General features: G+C 40.3%; 3 protein-coding genes across 3 annotated transcripts in view; 1 reads left to right on the plus strand and 2 right to left on the minus strand.

Annotated features, from left to right (window-relative positions):
• Positions 1-997: 997 nt before the first annotated feature.
• On the minus strand, positions 998-7,618 carry LOC109482281 (beta-1,4 N-acetylgalactosaminyltransferase 1-like). Its single transcript, XM_019784968.1, has 8 exons — positions 7,428-7,618; positions 5,868-6,015; positions 5,150-5,330; positions 4,472-4,558; positions 3,736-3,920; positions 3,216-3,356; positions 2,536-2,764; positions 998-1,249 (listed from the first exon to the last, which is right to left on the minus strand). Exons 1-8 carry the CDS (start codon positions 7,616-7,618, stop codon positions 1,068-1,070), a joined length of 1,344 nt encoding a protein of 447 aa, XP_019640527.1. The 3' UTR covers positions 998-1,067.
• Positions 7,619-9,406: 1,788 nt separating this feature from the next.
• LOC109482654 (MFS-type efflux pump MSMEG_3705-like) lies at positions 9,407-16,445 on the minus strand. Its single transcript, XM_019785476.1, has 10 exons — positions 16,288-16,445; positions 15,612-15,872; positions 14,764-14,919; positions 13,610-13,720; positions 13,432-13,486; positions 12,754-12,861; positions 12,237-12,456; positions 11,483-11,676; positions 10,637-10,919; positions 9,407-10,083 (listed from the first exon to the last, which is right to left on the minus strand). Exons 2-10 carry the CDS (start codon positions 15,830-15,832, stop codon positions 9,953-9,955), a joined length of 1,479 nt encoding a protein of 492 aa, XP_019641035.1. The 5' UTR covers positions 15,833-15,872; positions 16,288-16,445; the 3' UTR covers positions 9,407-9,952.
• A 317-nt stretch (positions 16,446-16,762) lies between these two features.
• LOC109482657 (WD repeat-containing protein 31-like) overlaps positions 16,763-20,300 on the plus strand; it is a 39,982-nt gene continuing 36,444 nt past the window's right edge. Inside the window, exons 1-5 of the mRNA XM_019785481.1 lie at positions 16,763-16,866; positions 17,797-17,929; positions 18,180-18,254; positions 18,798-18,945; positions 19,554-19,654. Of these exons, the coding sequence (XP_019641040.1) occupies positions 16,826-16,866; positions 17,797-17,929; positions 18,180-18,254; positions 18,798-18,945; positions 19,554-19,654 (498 nt within the window). The 5' untranslated portion in view covers positions 16,763-16,825. The remainder of the gene's footprint in view (positions 16,867-17,796; positions 17,930-18,179; positions 18,255-18,797; positions 18,946-19,553; positions 19,655-20,300) is intronic.

The following is a 20,300-nucleotide window of genomic DNA, read 5'->3' on the forward strand; positions in this document are numbered from 1 at the left end:
TTTGCGTCAGCGGAAAGGCTGTCGAAGTAACCACTACATGAAAAACTGCGGCGAAAAAGTAACATGGGTTCGTCCCAAATCGGACGCAAGTGAGCTACAAAAGTAATAGAACCTATGCATCTTGCTTGTTGCTGTCAACTTACCCGTTAAAGATTGAACCGATACATGTACGTACTATAACTTGCCATACCCGGCCAAAGACGACTACATTACTGTTACTCTTTATTTTGTGCTGTATAATGTATATGCGTTACATTATCTATCATTGTCATTTCTGTGAATTCAACATCTACTGTTAGTTTGTGTAACATTACGTAGTGCTACAATCTGCGTAAAAAGTGGGCTTCATTACGTGTTATCTGCTAAGTCGTGTTGGTATTGAAAATTGTTTTATTGTGCCGTTCTTCTACAAACAACCAGCGGAATTATGAAGATACCCGTTCTCAATACACATGCTGCAAACTAAAGTAATGGCAGTCCTACGAAAATTCTGTTTGTAATGTATAAGCGCTTTATGTCGACGTACAATGGGTGTAAAATACATGTTTTCGCCATGTTTGGCTCGGCTCGGTGGTAATTGGCTACTTTACAAGTGAAAGAACCGCGTCCGTGGGCCTTGATAAATTATTCAAATTATTCAGCAGCCCTCTGATTGGTCCCCGCTAGAAATTTACTGGATGTCATTGAGTGACGAGCCCCCCCCCCACCCCCCGGAAAAAGGCTTGGGTTAACGTGAATGGTTTTTGCTAGAGTTGGATAGGAAATCATAAATACTGCATTTTTCCTAGGCCTCATGACTACAATATCATGCAGCTATTTATGCAAATCAAACTATAAATTTACATAATCGGTTTGTGTATATATGCGTTAGATTTGACGTTGCTAGAACTTAGTAGAAGACAATAAAAAGGATGTATGCCTGTACAACGTATTATGAGTTGAATTTGACGTGAGGAAATGCACTGCATGCTAGATTGTCTTTTTATTCAAAGAAAGCAAAGATCGAGACAGTACATATTGGTGGCGCACTCAAGTTGGAGAGCTCACCAAAATAACAATAAAATGCGCTAATACGAAAGGCATTTGAGATTGTACTTGTATAATAAAGACATGTACAATTCTATGAGGGAAGTTCTGGTCATGTAGCGGTACTTGTCATACTTTTGCTGCCGCCCGCCATGATCATGGTCTATCCTCACGTGAGAACAGGACGCCACTCGTAACTCTCCCAGGCCGTCCTGGAAGAACTCTGAAAAAAGAAATGATAATCTAACTAGAAAGGCCGATATTTGCTTGGGAGCAAATACAGCATATTTCAGTCCATCTCCCTTCCACGCAAAAGTGGACTATTCCAAACTTACCCCAGTGCAAAACTGCCGAAGGTTCTCAAATAAATGAATTAAATAGTAGCTATATGAGAACAAAGATGCAACAACAACTACTTTGAATCTCGAAAGCTTTACTAATCTTATTACAGATATGCAAAAACTAACAATGATGAGATTTGATATATTTTGAAGGTCTTAGGCACGGACTGAAATATAATGAGCCTCTGCAAGTTTCTGCCATTAGGGCCTCCAACGGACTTTGTGATCGGATGTTGAAAATGAAGGTACTGTGCATAATGTAAAATTCCGTGTGGCGTAACGGCAGAGTCCTTGACTCGCAACCAAGAGGTCCCGGGTTCGAGCCCTGCCATGCCACCGATCTTGTGCCCTTGGGGAACGACACTTCATACGACTTTCCCCGAGTACTGTGTTGTCCTCTGTGTCCTCTCCGTCACCACGTGCACGTCTTGTCATATATGGTGACCAAACCTATATTTTGTAGCTGCCCGGTCTCTGGACCTACTCTCCAAGCAGAGGTTTGGGTTTTTGGGGTATTTTTAGTGTGTTTTTAGGCTTTTTTATCGGGGTTTCTCTTTTGCACTGAATTTTTTTCCCACCAAACCCAACCTCTGCCGGCAGTCGAAAGCTTTAATGGGCTATAAACCTAATCACTTCAACACATTTCAGTCGTTCTGCAAGGAGGTGTGAACCAGCAGAGGCATAAATAGGCACAGTCAGCAGGAGGCGTGTGGCCCAATGGATGCCTTCCTGACTGGCTAGATGTGTGATAATCCACCACAATAAAATGGATATCCCTAATGACAGTTGGATGGTTCCCGGGGAGGGGCACTATCGCCTGTTTTGAATAGCTTTTAATATATAGGTTTGCCCCTCCCCGGGGTGAGTGCCGGCAGAGGTTGGGTTTGGTGGGAAAAAAAATTAAGTGCAAAAGAGAAACCCCGATAAAAAAGCCTAAAAACACACTAAAAATACCCCCAAAACCCAAACCTCTGCTTGGAGAGTACTCTGGACCTATTTGATTGGAAAACATTTGGCCACTCCGAAAGAGACTCAGCAGCTAAAATCGCTTTCGCCACCAAGCTACTGTCCAGATACATCGTACCACAAATGTCACGTCTTTATAAAAGAAAAAGACGTTAAGAACACACAAGAAAATGCACAGTTTGAGAGAATATATGTTCAGTACCACTGTGCGCGATCCTTGTGAACCGAGGGTCGAATCCAGCACGTCGGGCCTTGATGGTGTCTGCCAGGAAGAAGTTGGTGACCATGTCGGCCACCTCGCAGTCTGGAAAACCTTCCACCGCGTGATAGGAGCCCCGAATGCGGTACAGGCAGTCCCCAAGCTCATCGCCGTCGTCAATTCTGATCTTATGTCGGAACCGACTCCTTCCTTTGCCTACTACACCACCAACCTAAAAACAGGTGGATAATTTTACTTGTAATCAGCGACAGGTCGTTACATGTAGTCCCATTCGTCCACGCTTAGCTTACATGTAAGTTTAGCTTTAGTTTACTGAACCGTACGTACTGTAGGGATGCAAAAGTTCGGATCCCACCGCTGCCACCAATTGTAGGGATGCAAAAGAAGAGGCTATTGAAGAGACGTGTGGACTCTCTGGTTGCCTGCTAGAAATGTTTTCTCAGACACTGTGTGTGATCTGGGTCCATTAATCATAATTAATAAGTCACAGATGGTGTGACGCCGAAAGGCGGTTATACCGGCTATACGGATACAGATGTGGTGTGTGTACACAAAAGACAGAGGAAAGTGGCGGGCCCTTACAAAGCTAGTCAGCTCTACGCACCACGTGCAAGAGGATTGAGTGAGTGAGTGTGAGTGTGTACACAAAAAGCTAGTCTTACCACATCCAGATTTGTGGTTTCGATGACTTGCAGAAGGAGCTCAATCTTGGTTCGTGACGTGAAGACGAAGTCGTCGTCCACCCAGAGAAAGTAGGGCGTGGTGACCTGGGACACGCCCAAGTTACGTCCAGCAAACCAACCCTATGGTTATAAATAGTCTCAACACATCATCATGATTTTACAAGATCACCAACTTGACAAAGCTGTAAGGGGGCGGTACCAACTTCCAACGAACTTTAACCCCGTGCTGACGCCGTACGTGCGGAAAATTTACGTGTCTACAGCACTTGGGTCAGATAGCTGATAAAGACCGAGAGGTTCGGACAAAAATTCTGGTGAGTCAGATTTGTTTTGAGTTGGAGAACAGTTAAATTTTCACTTTGTTTATACGCTGTTTATAGTATGAGGCATTTACTAGTGAAATAACCTCACACTAGACGTTCTGCGGATGCTGAATTAATATCATTTAAATCTGCACTACAAAAAGCTCGGCGCCTCTCATGGAAAATGTGTTTGATACCTTTCCATACGGCATGATGTACTGCTCTATGTTGTGACCTTCGACCTTTTCGGGATGTTCGCTGTCGTCGGCGATGATAATGGTGATGTTTGGGTAGAACCGACGTACGCTGTCAATCAACTGACGTAACCTGTCGTATCTTAGGAACGTCTTCGTCACTATGGTTACTTTTGTTGTGATATCATCTGAAATGAGCAGTGACGATTATGATTTAAAATTCATTGAACCGCGACGGGGGCCGACATCGTCTACTAGATATCTTTGACCCAGTATTGACGTCACACTTCGAAGAAGACACGTGACAAGCTTTACTGGGTCAGTCTGCTGAGGAAGACCAGAGTGACTGGTCGAAAGTTCTGGGTAAGAAATTTTTTGTGTTGGACCAAAAGTTTTAACTGTAAACATGTAACTACCAACACAGATGAACTTTCGTGATGATTTGAAATTATTCTTTTTGTACTTTTGTACTTTTGTACTTGTATCCTTTTTGTCCTTGAAGTGACTATTTGACACGCTAACAAGTATTATAAGTATATCGTATAAGCCATTACCAGAGTTAGTCCCATGTTGAGATTACAGCATTTCTTTTATTTCTTTGTTTTTGTTTAGTCCGTTATGGTCGGATTATAATGACATTTGGAGAATATATATTCCTTATGGTAAGGATTGTTATGAAATTTAAGAATAAGAATATAATACTATAATACTCTACTAATAATATTTGAGAAGAAATTACCTGGTACAATGGGAAACATTTGCGGCAATGTTTTATGTCGAATTCGGATGGGAATGCTTCCGCTGTAGTGGAGGTACTGGATCGCCACTAAAGACAGGGATAGAAAATTATGTGCACATATTTGTACACATTATAAATCAAAATCGTGACACTTATTAAGTTAGTAAGTCTTTAAAACGTCTTGTTTACTATACAAGTTTCATTAGTAGTTCAACAAGTGGGCCCCTTTTGGGGTGCAATTTCAACCGTTTCTTGCTTTTATTTTGGGCACTTGATACCCAACTCCTATGACAGACCGATCCCAACTGTCCATGACGATCACGATTAGCAGTTCAACCAATGGTAGCTTAGCAATTAGCAGTTCAACCAATGGTAGCTTAGCAATTATCAGTTTGATTATTGGTAGCTAAGCAATTAGCAGTTCGACCAATGGTAGCATATGGCAGTTAGTGACTCGACCAATGAGAGAGCGGCTGCAGGCCTATTGAATACATGTATTTGCATTCCAGTGTTCATAATTTGCATTTCTACGTGTTGACGGAGTGGGCGGGGCTATAGGATCAGGACGTCCCCTCCGGATGCCCAAAGAAAGCCACATGATAGTGAAAGGTATTAAAAGACGTTATTATCATTATTGCTGCAAGAATGTCAGCTTTTCCTATTGACTTGTAATTTTACCGTAGTCCACGGTGTCTGGATCAAAGTGAGTGTTGTTGTACACCAGGAACTGCAGCTGTCTGTTGAGATGTTCCAGTGACGCACTGGAAATGGTCAGGTGCTTGCTTCCCACACCTTCTGCTGCAACACCCGGAACATCCGCTAGGGTCGTCAGTACACCAAGCCCGGCATTGAGTTGAATCTGGTAAGAGAGAATTAAGTCAGTACATTTGTAAAGAAGACAGAGATAGCGCTGGCTACATCACAATTATATAATAAATTTTCTAATGAAAATGATAATTGTCTCTCCATAGGTGGAAGAATTTGCCAGAGGAGTTAGTCCGGCAAATAGGTCGAGTAATTTGTCAGAAGATTATGATTTTGATGCAAACAGAGAAAATCGTATCCCTGTTGCAGAGTAACTCCTGAAAACTATTCAAATATTTGGCCAAATTCTATAATTTTTTTTCCTTTCCACTGAGTATGGTGGACTGTCACCCCTACTTTTCTTTCTGGCTTGAGGCTCCCAAATACATGGGACCAAATGCATGCCTGAAGCAAGATCCAAAACGGGACTTTGTGTACAGGAAAACAATTTCAAAGTCCTTTTTTTTACGGCGTTGATTACTTAGTATAAGATATGGAGAAAAGTATATAGACAGCATATATTAACTCCAGCACAGTAAGGTAAATTTTGGCTGACTATTCCACGTTTGAGGACAAAAAAATCTGTACTTACTACAAATTTGTTCTTGTCATTACCGGATTCCTCCAGCTTTACACCCGGGATGACGAGTGTTTTCATCGGCTGGACCCTGAGGCCCTGTGTCGGGTAGCTGAGGGGAGATCTACCGTCTGTAAAAAGAACTGGAGTCGGCGGAGGAACCCTGCAGAATCATGGGTACGGTGAGAAAATCTTTTTTTATTGTTGTCTATTTTGTTGGCTCTAGGCCGTCAGAATATTCCGACGACATCTTGTAAGTGTGTACACACGTTTCTATAGGTACTTCCATTCATATATCATTCAGACACATTATTTACTTCAACTCTTATTATTCACTTTCTGCTTAGCCCCATTGCTGGGATCATTACTGCATCAGGTTGCGCCCGTGTTACTTAGTAGTGACCCCGTACTATAAGCGTAAGGAAAAGAAAAGATCTGGTGCCTTTGTCTGAGTCTGTCCTTCTCCCTGCTGCGCCCTTCCTTATATATGGCTTGTCTCACCTCCTCGGGACCAGGGATGGGGTAGAGATGGAATGTCGCATTTGGACAAGAGCAGGTACCGACTGTAAGAACACGTCTGAAGGAATGATATATTATTATGACTCTTTATATCAAAGTAATCAAACAAAAAATCCAGGTACATCATGTGGGTAGATATCCTCCAAAACTTTTTAATTTCGTCATTAATTGGTTCTTGCAAACATAAAAGAAGAACGTAGCGTGCCCGAGTTGACTTTCTAGATCTTACACAAACGGACTTTACCATGATCATATCTCCACTTTCACCTTGTCAATTGTGTTGTATAATTTGGCTGCCTTTTGAAGCTCATGCATTGCCTTTAACGTATTACTTCCCACTGGTGGTTGCAACCACTGAACGGACCGAATATCTCGCAGATCCCTCAACGACTCTCATGAAAAAATAACAATTTTTTGAAAACGCTGTTTGTTGCCATATTTGTGTTGTGCAGCATATTCTGGTTATAAAATGAATGGTAACACAAATCCAACTTTGGTCACTCAGCATGCGATATATATATAGTCATCCGGTGATGAAAAGGGAGCTTTACACGCCTTTAGGGCATACTTAGCGAAGCTCTGAATGTACGTGTCGTGCAAAACTTGATAGCTGCCTGTGACCGAAAGGTTATGGTGGATCCTTGTCATAGACCGGTCTCCGAGGCTGAAAAATCTACTTCACAAAATTCGTGTGGCGACGTCTTAGCCTAGATGTCATCATTTTTACCTTATCGTGGTACTTTTATAGCCTCTACCAGGCTTCGGGAGGCGGCTGGAAAGAGTAGAAATTGGCCAAATAGAGAGACAGCATGCCAAGGGAGTTTGGTCAGCTTGAGAAAACAGTTTGCCGCTCTTTTCCAGCCGACCAAACGTCGGGAGCGTCAAACTTTTTTTTTCCAGCCGACCAAACTCCCTTGGCATGCTGTCTCTCTATTTTGGCCGATTTCTACTCTTTCCAGCCGCCTCCCGAAGCCTGGTAGAGGCTAGTACTTTACGCCAAAATATTGTGACGGAGCGAGTATAGGAGCCCCGGCAAGCTAACTATATGACACATACCTCGCAACATGTTCCTTCCACACATACGGGATGTTCCACAGATCGTCTCCTTTCCACGGGAACTTTATGTCTCTCTTCAGCCCTGTGGTCCGCACAAATGTGGCCTGAGGTCCGGAATCTCTGATGACCTGTTTTAGCTGGTTGTTCTCCAGTATCGTGGCTCCCAGGGCTAACATCAAAAGGATAACCATAACTGGTGCAGTAGGAAGGGAAAGAAGCGTCACTAAGAGTTTGGTGACTGACTCCATCCCTGGCACTGGCAGAGACGTTTTTTGGAACTAGACGGACAAATATTGTGTCCGTCGTTCTGTAGCCAGTTTACATGGAAAGTGGGGTCTTAATGTCATTAGGCCAGACTGGTTCTGAGGCCGGGTATGGCCACGTGTCACGGTAACGTTGTCGAGATCAGATCAAAAACGGAACAGTAGTTGTAAAAGGGGGGAAGACACTGAAGAAGGGATAGGAATAAGCTTAAAAATGTTTTAGAATGAACAGGTATGACACTAAAATTGACATTTTAGAAGAGAAGACCTAGAAAGATGGAGAAAACTGCTTGTCAGATCTTTAAATGTGTGATGCCCTAGCGGTCAAATAGTAAGGGGATAGGTCAGATGGTACACGTGTAATGGTTGCTTCAGGCGAAATCAGTGAGATCAAAAGCTTTTGGTAAATTTAGGTTTATTTTAGCCTCCTTCGCATACTTCTGAAGCGTTATTTTTTTCGGGGAGAGACGGTTTCCCCGCATGAGAAGTCTGCTTGCGAGCCCAAACTTTATTCTAGGAATGTAATAATCATAATGCAGAAGAAATATTGATGCTATGTGTTTGAAACAGGACTAATAAATCAACGCACGTTGGTGGACGATACATTCGAGGTCATTCTCTGTACGTCCGGTAATGTCTACCTACATATTAGATACCGGGTAAGTCTGATAATCTTAGCCTGAAGCGTCAATGGGCAAAATCAACCATTACCGACTTACATGGCATTAACTTATCACCAATTTTCCTGCAGTGACGTCAAATGGGCGGTCTGATGCTTTAGAAACACACGAGATTATATCCTTGTCATAATCTACTCGACCTTCAGTCAATTATAGATAGTTCCCTGGCTTTAGTCTTTAAGATGAAACAGAAAAAATGCGTATTCCTCATGACACTTGACAAACCATGTATCATTCAAGTCCATAGGTGCGTACATCTGTAACTTCCTCAAGAAGCGAGAAGAAGTTGAACCTGTAAATAGTAGATTATAGTATGTATCGTTTAAGCAAGGAATGTCCTTATTGTTGTATTCTCTTTTCCTGTTTATTCGTGACCTATACTTAGCTTGTATACGTAAGAGCATAAATGTACAATAAAGGTCTTTCATTCATTAAAGACCAATTTGGTCATGTACCTCTAGTACACACTTTCAAAACATCCATTATAAGCAGAAACAACATCAACAAAGTTATGTAATTAATGTAATATAATAACAACACAGCTGCTAAAGAGTGTTATATAGAGTGTTTATTTTTCACTTTGCCTCCTATTTTTTCCAGTATCACCTTAAATTTTTGAACTAAAGAAACTGAAATTGTACAAAAGCTATGACCTCCCTTATTCACTAAAGGTTGCTTCCTTTCTAGTAGAAAATGTTAGCTTTTACATGTACAAGTTGTTGTGATAAGTCTGTTACGTTATTTGCTGAATACTGTAAAATGTTGGTGGGAATGCAGAATTTTATTGAATATATAAATCTCATCTTACTCCCTAAGTATACACTGTGTAGATTCACCGTGTAGGTTCTTGTAATCATACATTAACTAAACGTTAACAAATTATACCATTACATGTATCTTTTGTTACCCAAGCAATATGATTCTTTTAACTATTAAAATAGTTGCTCTTAAGAGGAAAATTTACATCAAACATAATGCTTGAGGAATAAGTATTCATGGAGGAAAGAGCTTACACGTAATGATTACTATATATGAAAACAAAATTTGACAAAAATAGCTAAATGGACTCCTAACTATATCATAAACATTTACACCAGAGATTGGTATGTGTTATGAAAATACTTGAGAGTATAATTTTCATCAATTTCATAACAAAGAATTCCATCTGTAGTTACTATATAATGTTTTACGTGAGGACCACCTGGCCATTTTTGGTGGTCCATAATAGATAATTTTTCCCATTGACACGAGCATTAAGAACAAAGTGACCACCTGTCCACATAGACTATATTATGTTGGTCTCCTGAGTGGTTTTGGATTCTTTTCATATCTTTATTTCCAAACTCGTTTGCATCATATAAGGATATAAGGCCAACATGACCACTTTTTGAAAATTTTTCCCATTGATACAAGCATTAAGTGACCACCTGTCCACATAGACCAGATTTTATCGGTTCCCTGACCCTTACTGTTTTTCTTACACAGGTTTGGCCGTAGGTTTGACTGAAAAAAAAGTTGGTTCAGTTCAAATGACTACAATATGAGGTGGTCGCCTGTACAGGTTTGACTGTACTGTAGCTGTTCACGCTTGCTGTGCTCCAGGCACAGGATCTTCTCCCTGGTTCAGTAACAGCTGTCGCTCCTCTTCCTCCTGTTTGACCTTCTTAATGTCGCGCCGAAGAACCAGTAAGGTCAACACGAAGAGCACCGAACCTGTGATACAGAGAGAGAGTTCATGTCTCGGAGTTCAAATGCAAATAAAAACAACAAGAAATTAGAGATTACAAACTTTCAACAAGTAGATTATATATAGTTTGTGCGATTCTTGAAAAAAGGACATTCCACATCAAAACCTTGTCAATCAAGTGTGACCCAATCTCCTCCCACTTACTTTGGAACCCAAACATACAAACCTAGCATAAACTAGCACCACTCAAAGCAATTATTATACATTTGTACATCTGTCCCAAAGTAACAAATTGAATTAATTTTGATACCTGATGCACACCATCTGAAGGTGTGGGGGAGGGTGGCATATTTTATTTATTTTGCAGAGTGATATTTTGTTGTAAATATTGGAGGGAAGGTTGCATTGTGAGGACAATAATTTCATACACATTGATGGTCAGAGCAACTGTCTTGGTATCAATATTGGGAACAAGAAGAGTCAAAGCAACCACATGCTACAAACTGCAGCCCTGGGAACAAGAAGAACACCTAGTGCTATAAACAGCCCTGGGAACAAGAAGAGTAAAAAAAAACTAACCTGCCACATACAGCCCTGGGAACAAGATAGTGAGCGCTGTTCTGAAGTTTGTCGCTTTCTTGAGCGGCGTGACGAGTAGCGGGGAGTTACCGCCGATGTTGGTGCTGATGAACAGGTACACGGCGACCGTGGAGGTGCGGATGTAGGACGGCACCAGCTCTACCACCACGGCCAGCGTCACGCCCACCCACATCTCACCGATGATGTTGGAGGGGATGAGGACTAGGAAGGCGTATGGAGGGTCCAGGTACAGGGCCAGGGCTGCAAACGGAGCTGCACATAACTGTAGGGAAAACCAGAGGTAATTTGATAGGTCGAAAGCTCTAGGTGAGAACATTTTCAGGTGTGAGCATGGTGGCCTTGTTCCACGATGAACTACATGTACATTGTACATATGTATGTGGTCAATCGTAATAAATAAATAAATAAATTTTCCTTTTGTGTTGGAACAAAAGTTTTACCTTTAAACAAAGTTAAATTTTGAATGTGTTTTTTAATAGAATATTTTTTTCGTAAAACCCTGTATGACTGTGTAATATATAGACTATGCAAGACTATCAACTCTATGGACTTCAATCATGTACTACACTGAATTTTATATTTTTGATTTTATACAGTTTTCATTGGATGTTTCGTCAACACTGCATCAGAATTTTGCCAGTTGCAGACGATATATTTTCTGACACAACACTTCAAAACTATAAACAGTACATACGCGAGTGTGGGACCTAAAACGAGATGTTCTACCAAAGTGCTATGCACAATACAGGGTTTGCGCAGGTGCAGAACATTCTGCCAACATGCTGAGGTAAATATGCTAAAACCAAGATGTCCAATGTCCTTTACCTGACTGATGACCAGCACCCATATCCTGCCCTGGGGGCCCACACGTTTCACCACCCTGTCCGAGATGAACCCCCCAAACAGCACGCCGAAACACCCCCCTACCAGCGGCACCCAGGACATCCACAGTCCCACCTGAGAGTCCTTGTAATAGTGATCAAAGAACAGCTGGGTGTTGTTACCCCAGATATAGCCAGCTGGAAAACAACATACATGGTGTCAGAAAACATTCAGAGGTAATGTACTAATTACTTCCAGGATGGAAGTATTGTTTTAGGTGGCGCTGGTTCATTGGGTTTGTACGTACGGGTTCCTGAGTTAGAGGGATCGTGTTATAGTTAAGAAAGTTAAGACTTAAGTCATCCAAGTGTATGGAAGTTTTTATCCTTTCCACAACTATAAACTATAAAAAGGAAAAAAAAATTGGGGGCTAAACTACTGTAAGTTTGATAACCAGGCTATATGGAAGTGAGTGGGCAAAGATTGGGTTTCAGTTGATTGGCAGTGTTGTGACTCGTTACAACCTTTTTGTGGTTGTCAGGAATGTGTACTGTGTAATCATGGTATGATTATGATGGTGTAATGGTGTGGTAAGTTTAGTACATCACACTGTTGTAAGTCAGAGTAATAAATTCATTATTATAAATTGATTATATGACTGTCATTCAAAAACACAAGCCATGTGTACAACATGTACAGGTACTTATAACTCTTCCACAAATCAACTGACTGTGCAGAAACATGAAGTTTCTTGTACCTGCATTCCTGACTGACCCAGCTATGATCAGCATCATGAGTGAAGGGTTGAGGAAGGATCTCAGGATGGTCATCAGTTTCTTCAGAGGAGACAGGTCGTAATTCTTACTGTCCTTCTCCTTAGCCGTCTTCCTTCTCTCCGGTTCCTTGACTGACAGGAGGATCAGAAGGCCCACTAAGAAACCTGGGATCCCTGAGATAAAGTAGGCCCATCTCCAGCCCTGAGGATGAAAAAAAAATATACTGGTACATTTAACTAGAAAGGCAACATTTGCAAAGCAAATGCGTAATATTTAGCGGAAGTCACAAATGGTCTGCTCTGTTAATTCTTCTGAAACACATTCATATATACATTTGTATGGTGACAGGAGTCTAAATCCCTCCTGCTATAAAATTGCAACATGATGTAGGGTAACCCAACACTAGTTCCCATGGTTACAGATGTCAGGTTCAGGTCATTGACCTTATTTGTTAGGAGAAGAAGAAGATGAAGAAGAATTAGAGCAAAAACAACATACCTGTCCATTGATGTTAGCCTTGGTGATGAAGTTGCCCATGGCATAGGAGAGACTGTACCCAGTGTAGATGCCCCAGTTGTAAAACCCCATAGCAGAACCTCTCATTTCCTAGATATAAGCCAGTATAGATCAGTAAAAAGGAGCTTTATGAACTAACATACAAAGCAATTTCTGTATGCTAAAATTCAAGCCCCTTGGTAGAAAGAGCTAATTATTAATAATATACCGTGAGACTTCCCAGTTTCTTTACATTGTATCTACATGTAGTTTCATTTTTTTAAATTTTATTTTATTTTATTTTATTTTATTTTATTTTATTTTATTTTATTTTATTTTATTTTATTTTATTTTATTTTATTTTATTTTATTTTATTTTATTCTATTTTATTCTATTTTATTCTATTTTATTCTATTTTATTCTATTTTATTTTATTGAAATTGCAACAATGCAATACACGCGGAACAGAGGCAGCTGTTGCTGGTGTTGTGTCCCTCACATAGAAACGGATACTGGACAGACAATACTAATTTTCACTTAAGTCTACTGGGGAAAGTCGTGTAAAGTGCCTTTCCCATGGACACAATCGGTGGCATGTAGTTTCATTTTGTTTGTCTCACACATGACAGTACTTGGTGCTTTATGATACAAGGACAGGAGTACTGGTGTGTTCTCCTCACCTCAGAGAAATAGTCTGCAATGATACTAGCAGCAAATGGAGTGCAGCCTGCCTCCCTGGTGATGAGGAGAAGAAAGAAACATCAGTTACATTCTAGAAAACAAGAAACAATGCAGAAAGTCAAATACAAAGTCAGAAAGATAAAACATGGTAAAGCAACACATTTTCATGGTACCTACCCTATCCCCAGGGCAAATCTCAACAGTACAACATGCCAGTACTCCTGAGCAAACCCAGTCAGTATGGTCACTCCACTCCACAGCATTAGACACACCACTAAAATGTACTTCCTGACAGGGAAAAGAAAAGGGCATAGAATTAGTAGAAATTAGAATAAGATGTACTATTCTACATACATGTTTATGGAGAGTATGATATATGTGTCGATGAAGGTTAGACATCCAGGTAATACATATATAATACACAAGGAATTAAATTGTTACTAGTACTCGAACTGTGGAATGATATGCCATGATTTGAAAACTGTCATACAGGATTACAAAATGCATTATGCAAAAGATAACAAGACAACGGACAGGTTTTAAGACATGTACCGGTATTTGAGTTGCTTGAATAACAATTTCATTGTGTATGATATACTTAACATCAACTATGACCTACATTAATATCAATTAATATCAATTATCATATAGCCGGACGGCGTGGACCAATCAGAGGCCCGGATACCCGTGCTGTTATTTCCCGATAACAGCACATGTGGTGTTATGGCGGAATAACAGCACATGTCGTGTTATGGCTGATACCATTATGTTATAGGGTATAGGGGCATGCGACTCTTTCTGTAAACCTTTGTAGCATTTTTCTGTCCAATAAACTTTTTTGTTTAGCTTCATTTAAACTACAATTTGCATTAAATGAAATTATCCATATTTGTTTTAAGCGTATAATATATTCGAATGTATTTTTATGTATGTATATATATTAAAGCTGTTGTATTTCAAACAGGAATTGTGTTGATTGACAGTTTGGATAGGCTATATGATAATAATTTTAATGCACTGCCTTTTCCTCGTTGTATATGGTGTCATAACTGCATGGGCAGCTGCCATAACCACCTCATAAACCACCTCGTTCGCTTCGCTCACACGGTGGTTTATTCGGTGGTTATGGCAGCTGCTCATGCAGTTATGACACCATATACAACTCGGGGCAGTGCATTTAACCCTTTATTATCAACTGTAAAAAAAACACCTTCTAGCCTTCATGAAACCATTGCCCCTCAGCGCAGATTGACAAGAAACATACAAACTGACAACAGTAAGCCACCCAAAACAATACTTCTGCCACCCAAAATAATGCAATAACTGTTCACCTATTCCAGATATCAGCTATGAATCCCAGCACCACCCCTGTGATGGTATAGACCACAGTGAAGGCAGGTCCCACCAGGACCTGGTACTGTTCACCACTGCCGTTATAGTCCCACAGACAGTACTGGGTACCGTTAGGGTTGGTCAGATTGGTGCAGCTGCAGAAGAAAAAACAATACCATGTTACTACAGAACATTGATCTGATAACTATTATGTTGGAGCAACCAGCAACCTAAATTTGCAGGTTATACTATAAAAGAGTGTTTATTCATTCAATGTTGCTGTGGTTATATTTTCCTGTAGGAAAGAAAAGAATAAAAGTTTCTGCAGTGTTTTCATAATTCTGTAGTCATACTTATAAGTACAACTTGAAGGTAGAAATGAATTAAAAATGTACATTTCTTCAGTACATCGTCATCACCATTACGGGACTGCTACCTGTTTCATCAACAAATACATTATAATGGCAATTGTACAGTTTTTATCTAATCTTACAGTAGCATTTCAGTAATTGAACAGCAACACGTCAGTACTGCCAAGACAGTTACTGTCAGTAACAGATCAGTCAGAATAAAGTTATTAGGAAGCATCAGCACTTGTCAGTTGTAAAATAAAGTAATGACAGTTACTTTTACTGAATTGTTACTGAACTGAGACTGTCAGTTACTTATCAGTTGCTGACAGTCGCATACTAGTTAGAACTGGTGGTTTGCTACATTGTAATGGTATCACACCTGTCTTCAGATTGCTTTACTGAAATGCTACTGAACTGAGACTGTCAGTAACTGTTCAGTTGCTGACAGTCACATATCAGTACTGATGGTTTAAATGCTAAGGGTAGTACCACACCTGTCTTCAGATTCCACACTCTTACAGGTGACGTTCCCAGTGAAGGTGACAGTACTGTTTTCCAGACATCCCTTGTCTCCGAAGTGGATGTCCTGTGCCATGGGGGCACTGGTCGTGGCCAGAATGTACCGGTCTAACTGGTTCAGCAGATATGTGGCCAGCAGGACACACAGTACGTACAGGGGGTAACCCTCTGAACGGAACAGCTGCAAGAAGTTCATGGCTGTTCTACCTTTTCAGCACCGCCCTTCTCTGAAAAAACTATTCAAAACACAAAAAATGACATTTTATAGTACTGAACACAACATTAACTGAGTTACACAAGAATATTGCAGTGCTCCATTGGGTCTCATATTAACTATACGTACATGCATGCAATCAGTTGCTTAATTTCTACTGATAAGAAAGTTTACATTGTTAAGTAACAGTGTGCACTAGTAACTTAAGTTAACGTTACATAATAAAAGCGAATTCTTCTAGTAAGATATTAAATACTAAACATTCGTTATATAAATTATAAGTCGCATCACAAGCATGAGGTCTTACTTTCTGGGTTAAAAACTATTAAGCTGGTGTTAGGACCTCGCAACACAACTATGAAAAAGATCACAAGACACGCACGTGTCCTGAATACTAGTACATACAGGTGAGCATGTAACGTTAACGTTCCTCCTACCTGCGTCTTAATTTTCAAGTTCCCCCTCTTTACTTCTCTGGCAAACCCGGATCTTTATCTACTCCAAAGTTATCGTGGAGTACTTGTCTCAAACCATACTGATCTACCACTAAACGCCAACAGCTGAGCTAACAGAAAGACAGGAAAGCTTGCCTGCCTGGATTGTTGATCTTGTGACTCTGACAGTTCGTAGCTGCGGTCAATGACCCCATGTTACCTAATTTGGACTAACACATTATTATCTGGGGATGCACAGTGCTTGATTCTACAATATCAAAGATAATCCGACACTAAAATTTCACATTTTATCTCAGCAGTTTTAACTGAACTATTTTAAAGACATTTTGACTATTGACAGGATAAATGTTTGCAAAATATTAGTATAATAATCTTCTTACACCCCCATGTAGTAGTAGTACTGTCTGTGTCCAACCCGGAAGTATTTATTTGGCGGCATACTTGAGCAGAAAATTGTCGTCGAGTGGATGTTGCTGGTAGAGTAAAGGCGTTTTCTGAGCGTGTAAGATGAGAGTAAGGCATGGGGAAGAGCCACAGTAAGGACAGGCGGGCGAGGAGGAGGTGAGATTCTCTGGGAAGGAATAGACCACTGTTGTTGCTGTCATAACGTTGATTTTGCGTGACTTAATAGTAATACACCTTGCTTCACACATTATTTTTTTACGTAAGCATGTGTTAGACTTAGACTTGTTACTAAGCGGGAGCATTAGTGATTCTACCGGTAACGTTAGAGCTCTAGACTAGGTACGGCGAATAGAGAGAAAATTCAGTGATCCCTCAACTGACACGCCCACGCCCCTATACTATAGTAGTAATGGCACCGTTGCGCGAATAATTAATTTATCAATCCCAGCGGGAGACATAAATTAGACCCCGGGTGCCAACTCTGGGATAGGGTCGTATGGCTTCCCCCTGGCACACAGGCTCTGTCGGCAGAGACTGCAATCGGAATGTCTACCAACTTAGATTCTTAAAAACATTTAACTACAGTATCAGAGTCTCTACTACTAGCCTGTATGCCAGACCCATAGCACACTGGGCCCAAAATGATAACCTTAGACATTTGTCTCTACCCTCAGACAAGAATTTGTGTCTACAGTAAGATGCAGGTACATGTACGTTATACACGGACACTGATTTACTAAGATCCGTAAATTGCTGAATTCTCTTGGTATCAATTACAAGTTTGATTGAAAATTTAGACTTTTAACAAAAAAAGTTACTAGTAACAGAAAGCTGGATGCTGTCTAGCTGTGGATGACTCTAGTAATCCTTTTTGCATGATAATGCCGGATATCTCATGCAAAAAGGATTACTAGAGTCGTCCACGGCTAGATGCTGTCTGGCTCTAGTTTTACGTGGAGGTTCATGATTATGACTGCACATGCCCTGATGAAAATGACGAACGGTCGTCAAAACATTGGTTGTTAAACAAGTGGTTGTAAACAAATTCAACTTTGCCATTGAAGTTTTGAATGTTTTTGTTAACAGTTCTCAGAAGTCTTCCCAGGACGGTATTGTTACGATGAGCGGCAGTAAACAGCTGCCCCCAGCACACAGCGACGCTGTAACATGTCTGGCACCCGTCACACCCGGGCTGTGTCTCACAGGCAGCAGTGATAAGGTTTGTTTGTTTGTTTGTTTCTTTAGGATCTCCATTAGTGTGAATTTCTCACATATATAGTGAATAATAAGATTTTCAATAATCAAGCATTTGGACCATCACACCTGGGCATGCCCCTACTCTTTTTTGAAAGGTGTGGTGGGTTCTTTGACATGTCACACCCTGTAGTGAGTCTTATGAATATGAGACATTTTATGTTGGCCACTCATGCACTAGTTAAGACTAGTACATACAATCATGTATGTTGCAGACAGTAGTTCTGTATGACTGGACACATGGTGCTGTCAAAAGAAGATGGAGCGCACACACAAGGGAGGTTACAAAGGTGGGAATTTTTTTATCCATTTGTTGGTACATGTAGAAGCTTAATCAAAGGAAACCACTGTAATTGTTCCAGAACTAACAAGTACAATTCACAGTTCACACTGCCAGCAACCAAGCAGTTTAATTTTTGAAATGTGGATGTGTCCGAAGTAAGTAAACTGAATTCAATGTTGTTGTGAATTTACTACTATTATCTTTGATAAACATATTGTTTTTGCTCAGTTTCTTCCTCTTCTTCTTATCCAAAAAAATCAGGTCAATGACCTGAACCAGACATCTGTCACTATGGTAACTATTAGTAGTGTTGGGTTACATGATGTTGCAATTTTATAGCAGGAGGGATTTAGACTCCTGTCACCATACATGTACATATAAATGGGTTTGAGTAAGAATTTAATAGAGCAGACCATATGCGAAGGTAAACATTTAATAATGCATTTAAATGCAAATGTTACCTTTCTAGTTTTAATTTTTTATGTTACTCTGTATATATCACATGTACATGTACTGACAATTTGGTAAAGCTTTATGATTGGTTTGACAGGTAGCTTACAGTGCAGGGCTGGATGCTGCATTCAGTGCTTCACGAGACAAGACTGTCCTAATGTGGAAACTTAGCAGCATAGAGACAAACCCTATCAGAGCCTTCAGGGGGCACACTATGGTGGTTATGGGACTCACATTAAATCCAGGTTTGCTGAAGAATTCTGTTTGCTTTAGTACCCAAAGAACTCTGAATTAAAATTTGTTTTTGAAATTCATGTAGATTTAACGTGAATGTATTTGTCTGTCTGCATGGATACTGAAAACCACAGTATAACAGAGGGGTATGAAATTTCTTTCAGCTGTACTGCTACCAGTAGTAAGTTTTTTAGTAGTGCAGAAATGCCACCTAGCAGCCATGTACTGTAATGCATGCAAACAACTTTTACTCATACTTTTGACGGTTTTATACTGAGATGTCTTGCATTCGGGTCACATGTTGTGCGTGCATGGTGTACAAAGTGAACCACTAGTATTAAATTTGTGCATGAATTATACTTTTAATATTTGAATTTCTAGAAAACCCTAGCTTCAAGAACTGAAGAACTACATCATTTAGAGCACTCTTGGCACTATTATCATTTCCAGGACACAAGAATATTGTTTTTACTTTACACCACAAACTGGTAACTATCTGGCAAATGGATACTGTCTGGCCAATTTGATACTGCCTTTGTTTGCAGACACCAAAAGGTAAGCTTGGAGTTTACCTTGAAGCCTGAAATCTCCACTAATTTCTCATTACGAATGATTTCAGACAATACTCAGGTGTGTACAGGGTCCAGAGACAACTCCCTCAGACTGTGGGATGTGGAGACTGGTGCCTGTCTTATGGAGAACTCTGTTCCAAGGAACTTGGTAAGTCTCAAAATCTAAGGCAACAGACTAAACACTTTACCAAAACCCTCCATATTAACTGTATCTGCATCTATTTATTTATTTATTTTTGTTTTCTTTAGTCCTTACTTTGGAACCCATGGGGGACCAGCTATTTACGCCTTTTAGGTCACAAATAGGCATATAATTAGTGTGAAATTATTTAGGTACAGTACGGGATTAGGTATTTTGGACCTGTACATAATCAATTTTTCTGGTACAGAACAGGTAGACTACATGTATTAGTGTCAGTAAGTTCCACTCAACAAAATGTTCTCAATCCTTGCTAGTTGGTTGATGATAACTCTGGTATATCAAGGCATGACCAGTTCTTGTTATTCTCTGAGCTGGTATTAGGTACAAATGTACATGGTACTTGGTTGGTATGTCCACCAGTTACTTGTCATATTGTACATCATACATAGCCTGGACATTTCACTCTTTGAGCGATGCCCATGACACTCAGTTTATACCATTATTGTTGGTTTGTTTTCATTTTGATGACACTAGCAGCCCCATGTAGGATCTGCTAACTTGTGAAGTAAGAAGACAGCATACCAGTCCTGATAAAGGTCAATGACATATTGACCCCCATTGCACACATCTGGGTATTACAGCAGTATAATTC

The sequence above is a fragment of the Branchiostoma belcheri genome, unplaced genomic scaffold (assembly GCF_001625305.1).
Source record: "Branchiostoma belcheri isolate BF01 breed outbred unplaced genomic scaffold, Haploidv18h27 scaffold6, whole genome shotgun sequence".
NCBI classification, from domain to species: Eukaryota; Metazoa; Chordata; class Leptocardii; order Amphioxiformes; family Branchiostomatidae; genus Branchiostoma; species Branchiostoma belcheri.

Bases quoted from the DNA above. Each gene is read 5' to 3' on its own strand.
- LOC109482281 (XM_019784968.1), bottom strand. From the start codon at position 7,618: ATGGTTATCCTTTTGATGTTAGCCCTGGGAGCCACGATACTGGAGAAC. The intron at 4,559-5,149 runs GTAAAATTACAA...CCCTGTCTTTAG, and splicing joins TCCAGACACCGTGGACTACG to TGGCGATCCAGTACCTCCAC. The intron at 3,357-3,735 runs GTATCAAACACA...TTATAACCATAG, and splicing joins ACATCATGCCGTATGGAAAG to GGTTGGTTTGCTGGACGTAA.
- LOC109482654 (XM_019785476.1), bottom strand. From the start codon at position 15,832: ATGAACTTCTTGCAGCTGTTCCGTTCAGAGGGTTACCCCCTGTACGTA. The intron at 12,457-12,753 runs GTATGTTGTTTT...TTTCATCCTCAG, and splicing joins AGGCTAACATCAATGGACAG to GGCTGGAGATGGGCCTACTT. The intron at 10,084-10,636 runs GTTAGTTTTTTT...TCTGTATCACAG, and splicing joins CCCAGGGCTGTATGTGGCAG to GTTCGGTGCTCTTCGTGTTG.